At 39.2% G+C, this 12077-nt stretch overlaps 1 protein-coding gene across 1 annotated transcript in view; it reads right to left on the reverse strand.

The window, feature by feature from the left end:
- The window catches only part of CC2D1B (coiled-coil and C2 domain containing 1B), a 2494855-nt gene that overhangs the window by 797080 nt on the left and 1685698 nt on the right, over positions 1-12077 (reverse strand). Inside the window, exon 16 of the mRNA XM_044085963.1 lies at positions 3664-3722. Coding sequence (XP_043941898.1) covers positions 3664-3722 — 59 coding nt within the window. The remainder of the gene's footprint in view (positions 1-3663; positions 3723-12077) is intronic.

The raw sequence follows: 12077 nt of genomic DNA on the forward strand, positions 1-12077 counted from the left end.
CTTCGGGCACCTCGCGGCAAGAAAGACTGAGGAAAATGGCGTCGGCTGATGCCTTTATACCCCAGCAGCTGTGACGTCGGGGAAAATGCAACATCAGCCGAGGCCAGACCCAGACTTTGGAATCCAGCCGACCGAATGGCTGCCTGAGGCAGGACAACCCATATGTTATGACTGCAGATGCATCCTTGAAGGACATCCCTTTCTCTGACATATGTCACACCTTTAACACTTACATGTAAACATCAGGAAGCAACAGTAATTATTGCGAAAATCTGGTTGCGATAATATGCAAGTACCACATATATATATATATATATATATATATATATATATATATAAATATATATTTTTTCTTAAACAACAAGAAATAGTAACAGCAAAAAATATTGTTTTTAAAGGGAGGCATATGTGATGATTGGGGAGAGATGGGAGAAGGCTGCCAGCCTAGTCAAATAGAATTTGATACATAATTCTATCAACTGTATAAATAAATGTAAAATACAGGCATGTTTTTTTGATAATAAATGTAAAATACAGTTATGTTTCTTGAATGTAAGAAAACACTGTAAAATGTGAACTTCAAGATTGTTGCAACATTGCCATCTGCTGTAAGGAAAACCAAGCCAAGTATTTCAAATGTGTCTTTTTAAATTGAAAAGACCTCATCAATCTCTTTAATGTTTACAATTCGGCTCCAGAGCGGCTGGATGAAGATTTCATGCCCATTGTTTTAAGGCTAAAGTTTATGAGTAGAATTTAGATGTGGAAGGTGCTTTATTGCTCTGGTGTCTACTAGCATATACATGTGAAATATCTTCTATTGTTGTAAGTTTCTGTGCAGGTGTTAGATTGCTTATTTGCCTGGGAATACCCAAGTATCAAAAATGATGTAATTTGGGGAGGGACCCAGCAAACATGCTTGATAGTAATGTTTAAATACTATTTCTAACAAGAGACAAAAGAGCATTTTGATATGGATATCCAACTTATCAGCACTCTGCCTTGTGTTCACATATAAGTTTTTAGCACTGTGATTTCTTGGAGGAATAGTTAAAGCTAGTAAAGATTAATTGGGTATTTTTTTTTTTAAATCAGACCTGTCCTACTGTATTATTTTAAGTTTCTGTGTGATCTCTGAACTCTTAGACATCTCTGTGGTGTAGTAGTTTTGTCTTGTGTCTTAATTATTTATTATTAAATATTTTTAAAACCTTCTACCTATGGCTGATTTGTGTAGAGATAAGCTCTAGAATACATTGCATATTTATAGAGGTTATTGTAATAAGCGTTTATTAAGTAAAGTGTATTATGCTATTGCTGCCTTTGAGTGTTATTTTCAATACTGAACTTATCGGTGTACACAGTTGGTGAGCATCTTTTGCTATTTGCAAGTTGAACCAGCTAGTTCCTTCCTCAACCGTCATAGTTGGTTCTTATTTTGTGTGGAATTTATTTGGTTTTCACTCTAAATTAAGCCTTGACTGTTAGTCATACTACCATTGATATTAATATTGCACAGTAATAATTGGACACCCTTTTAAGGGCCTTTTAGTAGCTGATATTATTAAATGGGTGGTGGCAGTAATTACTACCGTGTAGTCTAGGTAAAGAGGCACAGTTGGAGAATCTGTGTCAGCCTTTCCCAGGAGGGTCTGTGAAGTTGTATAAATACTTATCTCAAAGTGTGTGTGTGTTGTGTCAGCTACTTGGCAGGGACACGAAGCACTGGTTGGACAGAGAGGGTACTGGAGGTTTTAGCTTGCCCAGTTAGGCTGAGACCTGGACCCTATACCTGTGCCAGTGGGGAGTCTTATTGGGGACCTGGTGAGCAAGGGAGCAACCAGCCCCAGACTGACTGTGATCTCTGTGTGCACTTAAGGGAAATTGTACTTTACTGTGTGTATTAGTTATCCTTTCCTCTTCTAGGAGACGACCTCCCTGGTGTTAGTGGTGAGGATTGAGGCTCCTTGATTGCTGGGCCAGGGCACGGTCGTCATAGCATAGTCCTCTAAGTTAAACAGACTATGCTCAAAGGACAGATGAGAAGGGAAGGGAGAAAGCCCTCTAACTAAAACGGGCTAAGGGGGAGACAGTTCTCTAATTTAAATGAACTGTCTGTTGGAAACAACAGGATGTTAAGTAGAGAGGTATGAGAGAAAAAGCCCTCTAACTTAAACAGGCTATGGAAGTTTACGGAAAGCCGGGAGAGGGAGAATACAGCCCAATGAAAGACGATGGCCAACCAGCAGAAAAAACAGACAAAGGAGGCAGGTTATACTATTTGGCACAACAGACTATAAATTATTTAATGCTAGTATACAACTAAAGCAAAGATTTATACAGCGAGCGGCAAATAAGATTATACTTAGCCACACCTAGCAGAACGAACACTCGATCTTGTTTAGCGGCAAATGAGATCTGGGTAGGGTGTTAGCCACGAGTTAGTGGAAGACCTCAAACTTGCGTATAAGGCTCAGTCAGATCTGAGGATCGGATACGAACCCATCCTAGTAAGAATGTATGGGAGATCGGACAACACATCATTCCCTTCAAAGTAAAAGTTACAATAAAATCTTTATAGTCTAATACTCTTATGCACATCAGTTATTTTTATCAGTCATGCAAAAATGATCATATTAAACAAATCCTAAAACCATTAAATAATATTATACAAACAGGTCTGCATCAGCAGAGCCAACGTATATGTGGTAATTTCAGAAGAATGGCAAGACTAAGGAACTGTACTGGAGTTTTTTTTTTCTTCAAAATTCCCTTAGTCCACCCTAATCTAAAGTAATCTAGGATGATTTGCTCAGACTGTCCTGGCAAACACTGCATGGTCAATTCTACCTTACTCAGTTACATCAAAAATCAGACTATCACCACAGTATGCCTTATCAATAAACTTTCAGTTATATCAGTAAGTTACCCAACAAAACTGCAGCAGCTCAATGTAGCTTCATTCCATGAAGATTTCTGCAGTCCACCTAAGTATGCCATAGTCAAGTAAAGCACATTACAGTTTAGCTTATCAGCTTACATTGTTTACTTCCTTAGTTCAGCTTTGTAGTATTGTGTAACTCAGTCTCAGCTCCTACCCAGGTCAGGTTGCTGCAGTCTATTAAAGTACATCACAACAAGCCTTAACTACACAAGTCTGGCCCAATATAGTCCAGTTCATTTAAATACATTTCCAATCCATATTATCCATGCCAAATCTGACAAAATGTATCCTGGCACAGATAAGACACATTATCTTGCTCAGTCTGTCCTACATTAGTTAAGTGCATCATAGCAAAAGTAAATTTAGTAAACTTTAAAGTAACATTTATTCCATGCTGGCTTAATCCCTTCAAGTTTCTTTTACCCAGTCATATCCAGGATATTCCAGGCTAACTCAAACCATCCTAGGCAAACTCTAGTTGTTCTAGTAAAGCTCAGCCTATAAATTTCCAGACTGCTAATTTCCAATCATCTTAGTCCAAGCCACAATGCAACTCAGCCATCAGTTCAGCGTATCTAATCTCAACCTGTGTCTGTGTGTCAGATCCATCTCTTCAACCTCTGACATCAGACTGGACACCTGAAAGAACACATCTGTTGACATTCGCACAGTACCTGCAAGTGGGTGGCTCAATGTTACTTCACAATATGAATACTTACTTTGTAGTCTCTGCCACATTTCCAAGATGAATGAACTGCTTGGAGTACTGTACACATTTCTAAAAAAAAAAAAAAGAGAGAGAAACAAAAGTATTTAATTCTGAAAGTTTAAATGCCACAGAGATTTAGTAAATAATATCAAATTCAAACAAACAAAATTCTGCACAAAGTTACTACCAACTTTTTTTTCAAATATGGGAAGGGAAAACAAAAACACAAATGCCGGCACAGATTGATCACAGGACAGAAAAGGAAAGTGGAATTCACAACTGTTTTCTTATTTAAAGGAGCATTACAATTTCTCCTTATAAATGAAGCATAAATAAGAAAACAAAATATCAAAATTACAGTCTGAAAAATGAATCTCATGAAAAAATAAGACCAGTTGTGTAAGTAAACTTAACAGTAGTAGATGTTCGAATGATCACTGCTGCAGTAGCCTTAACTATATAATAGGCAGTCAGCTTGGAAAGTTTCAGGGCACCTTCCATGCTCCCACACCATTAGTCAGCTTGAGCTGAGCTGACTAGAAAGACTGGTTTGGGCACCAAGCCCTGTACAATTTTTATGCCAACAGAGAGAGGAATGCTGAGCCCAGAAAGGACAATGCTAGGAACAACAAAAAAATAAATGTCCACATCCGGGCATAAACAACAAGCCAAAAAACAAGAGAGTGGCTAATGCAGCGGTCATTATTTAAACATCTACTGTTATGGTAAGTTTCCTTACACAACTGTACTATGTTCATCATATTAATCACTGCTGCAGTAGCCATAGCTATATGGACAGACTTCCCTAGCTTACTACATTTGGGAGGTGGAAGGGGAAGAGTCCAAGAACCCCTGGAGAATGGTCCTATCAAAGTCTGCTCTAGACCAAGAGAAGAAATCAAGCTTGTAATGCCTTGTAAACGTATGTGTAAAGGACCAGATTACTACTTCTAAAATACTTATAGAATCCAATCCTTTCCAGATAGCCATACATTAAGCCAAGGTCCTGGTACAGTGGCCCTTGACCCTGCCTGGAGTAGTTTTGTTACAATGAGTATAAGAAAAGGTAATGGCCTTAAACAACTGTTTAGAAATGGTCTGTTTTGACACAGGTTGTCCTTTCTTAGTTTCACAAGATGTGAATAGTTGATCCAAAAATCTGAAAGATGCACTTCTGTCAAGATAGCATCAGAGTTGTCAGCGGGCATCCAAAGTATGGAATATCCTTCCCCCTCATTTTTAGGTTCACAAATGAAAAGAGAGAGAGATGGATAGTTTTGCTTAAAGTAAACCCAGATACCATCTTAGGTATAAATGAAAGATTAGTTCACAGACAATCCCCATCTCTGTGGAAAATGAGATAAGGTTGACTCATCAAAAGAGCTTACAACCCAAAGACTATTCTTGCAGAGGCTAGTCAGTAAAACAGTTTTCCATGTTTAGAACCTCAAGTAAGCCAGATTAGCTGGTTCAAATGGAGCAAGTGTTAGCTTCTTTAATACAAAATTAAGATCCCAAGGAGAAGCCACTATTTTTCTTGGTGGCCTTTCATGCAAAATCTCATTCAAAAGCATTTTAACATGAGAGTGCATTGAAAGAGGAAAATCCATGGGCAGACTTGCTGAAACAGCCAATAAATGAACCTTGATAGAGGAGTAAGAAATGTCATAGGATAGTAACTTACACAAATATTGTAAAACTAAAGAAACACTAGCTAAGACCAACTAGAAAGCATTTTTCATTTACAAATACATTATTTTTAGAAGGCTTTCTTGCCTCCATTAATACCTGCTGCATTGTCCTCAGTAAATAGGTGCCTAAACAGAATTAAGACCCTATCATCCAGGCAGTCAGCTGAAGTTGACTGGGGTCAGGGGGCATCATGCACTCTCGATCTTGTGTGAGTAGATCCATTCTGCAAGGAAGCTTGTGTTAATTGCCCCTGGCCATCTGCATATTCCTTCTGAATCTTCTGAAGTACTCTGAATATCAGTGGAAAGGGTGCAAAGGCATACAAGAACAATCATGTAGAAGGAAAAGAAAAGGCATCTGTTATCCAGGCTTTCTTGCGTGGAATCCTGGAGCAATATCTTCCCAGCTGACTGTTCAGAGAGGAGGAAAATAGGTCTACTAGAAAAATTCCCCAGAGCGGATCAAATCTTGGAAGACCCTTTGATCTAGTTATATTTGTGAGTATCTGTCCTTGTCCTCCTGAGCTTGTTTGACACTCAGTTTTGCTCTGATGGAATGCAGGATGCTTTCAGAGTGAGAGTGTGCTATGAAGCTATATTCCAAGTTAACATGTCTAGTCTGCGAAGGGAGGCAAGACCTGGATCCCCTTGCCTGTTGATGTACCACATCACCGTGGTAATGTCTGCAACAACTTACAGATTTGCAGGTGTATACCAGGGTAACAACCACTAGGCCTTTATAATGCTAGCTGTGTAATGTGTCCTTTTGTCTGTTGTATTTTGGGTATTTATTTTGGTAGAGGGGTATGCTAGTTTTGACATTACCATAGATTATGTAGAGGGAGTTTGTTAGTTTGGGTATAATTTACTGCCTGTCTCTATCGATCAGAAACATGGGGTCCAGACCCAGGATGAATTTCTGATTTCCCATCCACTGAACAAGGTTACATCTGAATAGGGTTAAGAAGTGGCTCTGTGTCACATGGATGGGGTGCCCATGCGAGAGAATGGGGATCCTTTAAGAAACATTATCTGTCGCTCCAATGTGTCTTATTTATGTTGTAAGCAAAATTTAAATCCTTAGATCTAGTATTTCTGAATATGTTTATTTTGCACATGTCCCAATCAGTGTGGGATCCGAGGATGCCTTGTATGCTAGGCACATATCTCTGTTCAGTAATTTGTAGGGACTGAATATACAGATAGGGCTTTAAAGTGATCTGCTGCTTATCGTTGGTAAGGAAACTTTGCAGACATTCCAGCTTTTATACATGTCGGGTCAGGTACATGCCAAAGGGAGCATTACACTCAATGCCGGGTCTGAAGAAGGCAGACTAAAGTGGCATAATGACTTTCCTAGAACTGGACATCATGTCCTTACTTACAAGTTAAGCAAAATACAAAGATTTTCTTATTATCTTGGCCATGTGTTGGTCAAAGGTCAGGTTACTATCTAGACGTGTTCCCAAATCCATGATTACTGGGTCAACTCATAGGGGTGTTTTACTGATGAAGTAACTTCCCTGGGTGTCCAACTTCCCAAAAGGTACTGTTAAGCATCTCCTGGCATTGAGTTTTAAGCAGTGATTCTGACTCTAGTCATTTGTCTGTGTTAGACCCTCCTCTAATATGTTACTGCCTTAGGGGGGAAATTATAATTGCAGTCATCTACGGTCAGCCAGATGCCCCTGACATTGGTCTTGACTTCTGTGAAGTAGATAACAAAGAGGAGCAGGGCCAGCATGGTGCCCTGAGGGACACAGTTGGTGACTGTTCTCTTTTTGTCATGGTCCTAACCTTAATGGTGCCATCTGTAAGTCAACTGGCAATCCAATGTGTTATGTAGGGGTTTATGCCTAATTTGGTGAGTATGTTAACACTGCCTGAGTGAGATATTCTATTAAGTGCCTTAGCCAGGTTGAGGTATGCAGCATACACAGTTTTCCCCTTGTCCACAGCCCTGGTGACCTTCTCTAAGAAGACGATCAGGTTTAGCAAGGATGACTTTCCTTTGACAAAGCCAAACTGTGGTGGATCCACTTTCTACAGGTTGCCTGTATCTTTCCTGATCATTTCCATGATAATTTGTTCCATGGCTTTGAATATATGACTAGTTAGACTAAAGGGTCTGTAGTGTTTGGGTTCTGTTGATGATCTACCATTATGAAGAAGGATTACACTTGCAGTCCTGCACTCTTGTAGCATAATGCCTGTTTTGAGACTGTAGTAAAACAGTGACTTCAGTGATCCTGATAAGTCATGCTTCATGCTAATTAAGAGGTATCCCAGGATACTGATGGGGCCCTCTGAGGCTGTTTTTTGGCCATAGCAAGTTTCACTAGAACCTACTTCCTGTTAACAGTTGGGAGAGTTATATTTGTAGGTGTTTCTTGGGAGGGTGAGGAGGGGTGAACAAGGGGTAAAGTCTGAGCTGAATTTGTTAGACAGCAGGTTTGCTACATCACTTGGCTCAGTGAAACTGGCACCAGTGACCTGAAGTTCAACACACTGCTCTGTGCTGCCTTTGAGGTTTTGGACATAACTGTAGAAAACCTTGTTGTGGTCTTTTGCCCCAGAGGCTAATTTGACCTCAAAATTGGATTTGTTGGACTTAATTAGTCCAGTTAGTTTCCTGTTTAGTTTGATAAGAGAGATCTTACCTTTATAGGAGTTGCCCTTCACGGTTTTACCCCTGATTTTGTTTCTTTTGTTGTATAACCTGTTTAGATTAGGGCTACACCACTGAGGTTTGTTTTTGAGAAAGTTTTGGGCTTACTTCTGGTAGGTAAAGCAGTCTCTCTGCAGCCATTTACAAGGTTGTACAGAATCTCTGTGAAAAAGTCAGCATAGGTTGCTGTGAAATCTAGTTTAGGAGGGGCAATGAATGTTGACAAACTATCACTTAATAAGAGGTAGTTTGCTTTGGAGTAGCTCCTAACTGTTTACTAGGGTTACCAATTTGATGTTTATTTCAAAAGAAACAGCATTGTTATCAGACTTCAATGTGACACTTGGGGTGGGGGGGGGGGTACAGCATTCATCCATATTTGTGAGTACCAGATCCAGTACATTAGAACCTCTAGTGGGTTTGTGTGCTATCTGGACAAGAGTGTTTGTGTTTACAAAGCCCAGGAATATCTGTGTCTGCAAGTTTGAGGCTGTGTAGGTTTCCCAGTATATAGAGGGGTAGCTGAAGTCACCCATTAGTAGGTATTTGGTTGGATAGTGAGTGTATCCAGTAGTCCTAAGTAACATCTGTGGGTTTTCTTGGGACAAAGAGGTCCTGAATGGGTCTAGGGGACCAAAGATGATTCACAGCTGAGTGTCTTGATCAGGCCAATCATCTCCTTTATATTTAAGTGCTTGCATCTGTCCTTGGTGTCCCACACACCATGCACTTTTATCCCTCCTGAAACTGCTCCCCAAGCAAAGTCAGTGGCATCTGTAGTGAGTGAGTGCTTTGGAGTAGGAAGGGAGAAGGGGAGACTTGGATTTAGGGAAATTTGCTGTCTCCGCTAAGTGTTTTCTCTTCTGACAAACTCCAACATTGGGATTTCAAAAGGCAAAGGATGTTGGTGCTGGAACCAAAGAGACTTTAGACATCAACGTAACTTTCTCACTTGGAGCCTTGCCAGGGATATCATGAGAATCACAGAAGCCATGACACAGAGACATTCCCTTGCACTGACCAAAGTCTAAGTTGAAAACCTTAGAAACAGATGTAGATATAGATCTAGTTTTTCCTGTGTAAGAAGAGCTCTTTGAACTGTACTGTCTAGCTGACAAGCCCAGGAACACAATCTTGTGTGAAGGAGTAAAATCAAAAGGCTTTTAAATGTTCTCCTGGAATTCCAACTGGTGTAAGAGATCTCTCACAAAAATGAGAGATTCCTGACACTCTGAAAAAGACGCTGCAAAGATAAGCAAGTAATCTAAATATGGAAAAATGTGGACACCCTGTAACCTGCAGTGAGCTATAACTAGAGCTAGACACTTTGAACACTCATGGTGCAGTGTATAGCCCAAAGTTTAACACAGAGAACTGATAACGTGATCCAGGCACAAAAAAAAAATAAGAAAAGCCTGCACTCAAGAAAATGGGGATGTAATGATAAGCATTACTTAAATTTAGTGTTACCAGGAAACTTAAATGATCTTCATCATTTAAGTTTCTTGGTAGGAACAGAACACATTGCTAAGTGCTAACACTTTGAACTCAGACACTATGATAAACAGATTTAGGATACTAATAACATCCTCGAATAAAAACCTTTCTCAAGATGGGAAGAAGGAACTGGTTCTTTCACTCCCTTGGACAGCATGTGTTGAAGAACAGGGGAAAATAAAGGAATGTGGTCTGGTGAATGAGGAATTACCCCCCCCCCCCCCCCCAGAAACAAGGTAATTCCTACCACTGTCATCTGTAATCTAGATGAATGATCTTCAGAACTTATTTGTCAAAAACTATCTGTTGCCAAAGAAAAATGTGGAGATTCAGACTTTCTGGAAGGGAAAAGGGACTGCAAGGGCAGGGTGGACAAGGTCCCTTAAATAGTCATTTGATTTGTTGCACTGCCATTGGTTTTGGAAGGTTCCTGATTTTTTATTTTTTATTAAATGTCTCTTTGCTCACATTTTGTTGGGACTGCTTATTTTGAATTTTGCCAAAACTGGAGGAGGGGTTAGAGAAGCCCTTAGAAAATTTGGAAAAGGACTGAAATTTTTTATGAGAGTCCCAATATCAACCTACACCTTTCATCACACTTTTTGATAACCTCAACAGCCGAGGAGCCAAAAACTAAATCCCTAGCCACAGGAGAGTGTAAAATCTAATTTTTCACATCTTTTGGAGGTTATGAGAATGCAGCCAAGAAAATCTCCTCAAAAATGGTACCAGTGGCCATAGCCCTGGTAAAAGTGCCAACCGAGTCATACACACTCTGCAACCAATAAGATGCGACTTGTAAGATGGAAAAAAATAAATTATTTAAAGCAGAGTTTTCCTCACAAGAAGAAACTTCAGACAAAACATTCCTCAGTTTCAAATTAGTCAGAAAAAACTGTAATATACAATTCGGACAATTTAAAATTCTGAAAATCAAAGTTGAAGAAGCATACACTTTTTCCTCATACTTAACAATAAGCTTTGTCACAAATAGTAAATGGTTAGCAGCAGTAGGATTAACTACAGCTACAGCCGCTGGGTCAGGTTTGGGAAGAGTGTATAAAAACTTATAAGAGAAGAACTTTATACATTCATCTGCCTTCTTAGGGGCAGCAGTAAAACTGCAAGCAGTGACACACACATTCTCCAAAGCTGGCAGAAATGGAGGAATGGGTGAAGTTTCTAGACATTCCTTCTGTAACAGCTCGTAGCATTTTCTGAGGGACTGAGAAACCTCAATGTTCTACCACTGAAAATACTGGCACATTCTGAAAACAGTCTCAGATAAAGAGAAACCACAGAGAGAATCAGAAACAGCTCTCCTCTAAGTCTGAATAAGAAAACCGAGGAGAAAACCCTATATCCTTCATCGTCATGTCCAAATATTATAATATATCTTGAACCTCGTCAGGAAAAGAGGTATCCCTTTTTATTTTCCACAAACCGGAAATACAACCCAACACAGGGTCAAAGAGATAACAGGCAAAATATTCCAACCACTGCACCTCAAGTCACCAATGCCACGAATGTCTGGTCTAAAAAAAATTTTTATTCAAGACTGAGCGCTTTCACCATCAATATGGCATCATCAGAGTCATTTAAAATACTAACAAGTAATATAATATATACTCTCTCACACATCCCCACCAATTACTCATGACATCATAATTGAATCAATGCAATTGACTCTCCCAATTTAGTTCTTGGTGTTAAAAATCGTCCCTCTACCCCCTCCAAATAAATACAAAAAACATAACACTTGCATAAATGAAATCAGTATACTGAAAAATGTGAACATTTGAACATTCAAAATTCATTTAGTAAAAAAAATGTGAACATTTAAACGTTCAAAATTATTTAGTAGAAAAACACCTGTTTCCATTTATAACAGTAAGCAACTTATAGTATAGCTGATTTGTGTTTCAAAACTGGCTTCAAAGAAATGTTATCGTTTAAGACCTGGATATCTCATGGCATTCAATTGCAATTGCCATTCAGTTTCCAAAAGGGCAACCCTGTTTTTAATATCACCCTCAACACCAAAATACACTCTTATCAACTACAAAAAACAAGAATTTACTGAAGGTTAAAACAGTGACTACTGTGTAAGTACAACGCATTGTGCACATCCTTTTTCTTAATAGATCTAATGTGCTCCAAGACCCTGTCCCTGACCCTTCGAGTAGTCATTCCTACATAGAAGGCGTCTTGGTACCATCATGGGGTTTTTGAAGTTTACATATGTGTGGAATAAGGAGTGTATTAACTACTTAGACATTTCCATTGTTAACACAGAAGAAATGTAACAAGCACACCAACCACACAAAGTTCCGATCCCAGTACCTTGGCAGACAGTGCCAATACATTAATGTTAACCCTAGTATCAAACTGATGAACATAATGAAAAGTACAGTGAAATTCAAATTTGGAAACTGCAACAGCCAAGGAGTAGTATATTTAGCCTCATGTACTGAGTGCAATGCTTACTACATAGGGAAAACAGAAAGAAAATTAAAAACCAGGATTTATGAACACACTTACAAGATTAAAAAAGGTGATGAGAAGAAT

Source organism: Protopterus annectens, chromosome 10.part0, assembly GCF_019279795.1.
Source record: "Protopterus annectens isolate FY-2018-M chromosome 10.part0, PAN1.0, whole genome shotgun sequence".
NCBI classification, from domain to species: Eukaryota; Metazoa; Chordata; order Ceratodontiformes; family Protopteridae; genus Protopterus; species Protopterus annectens.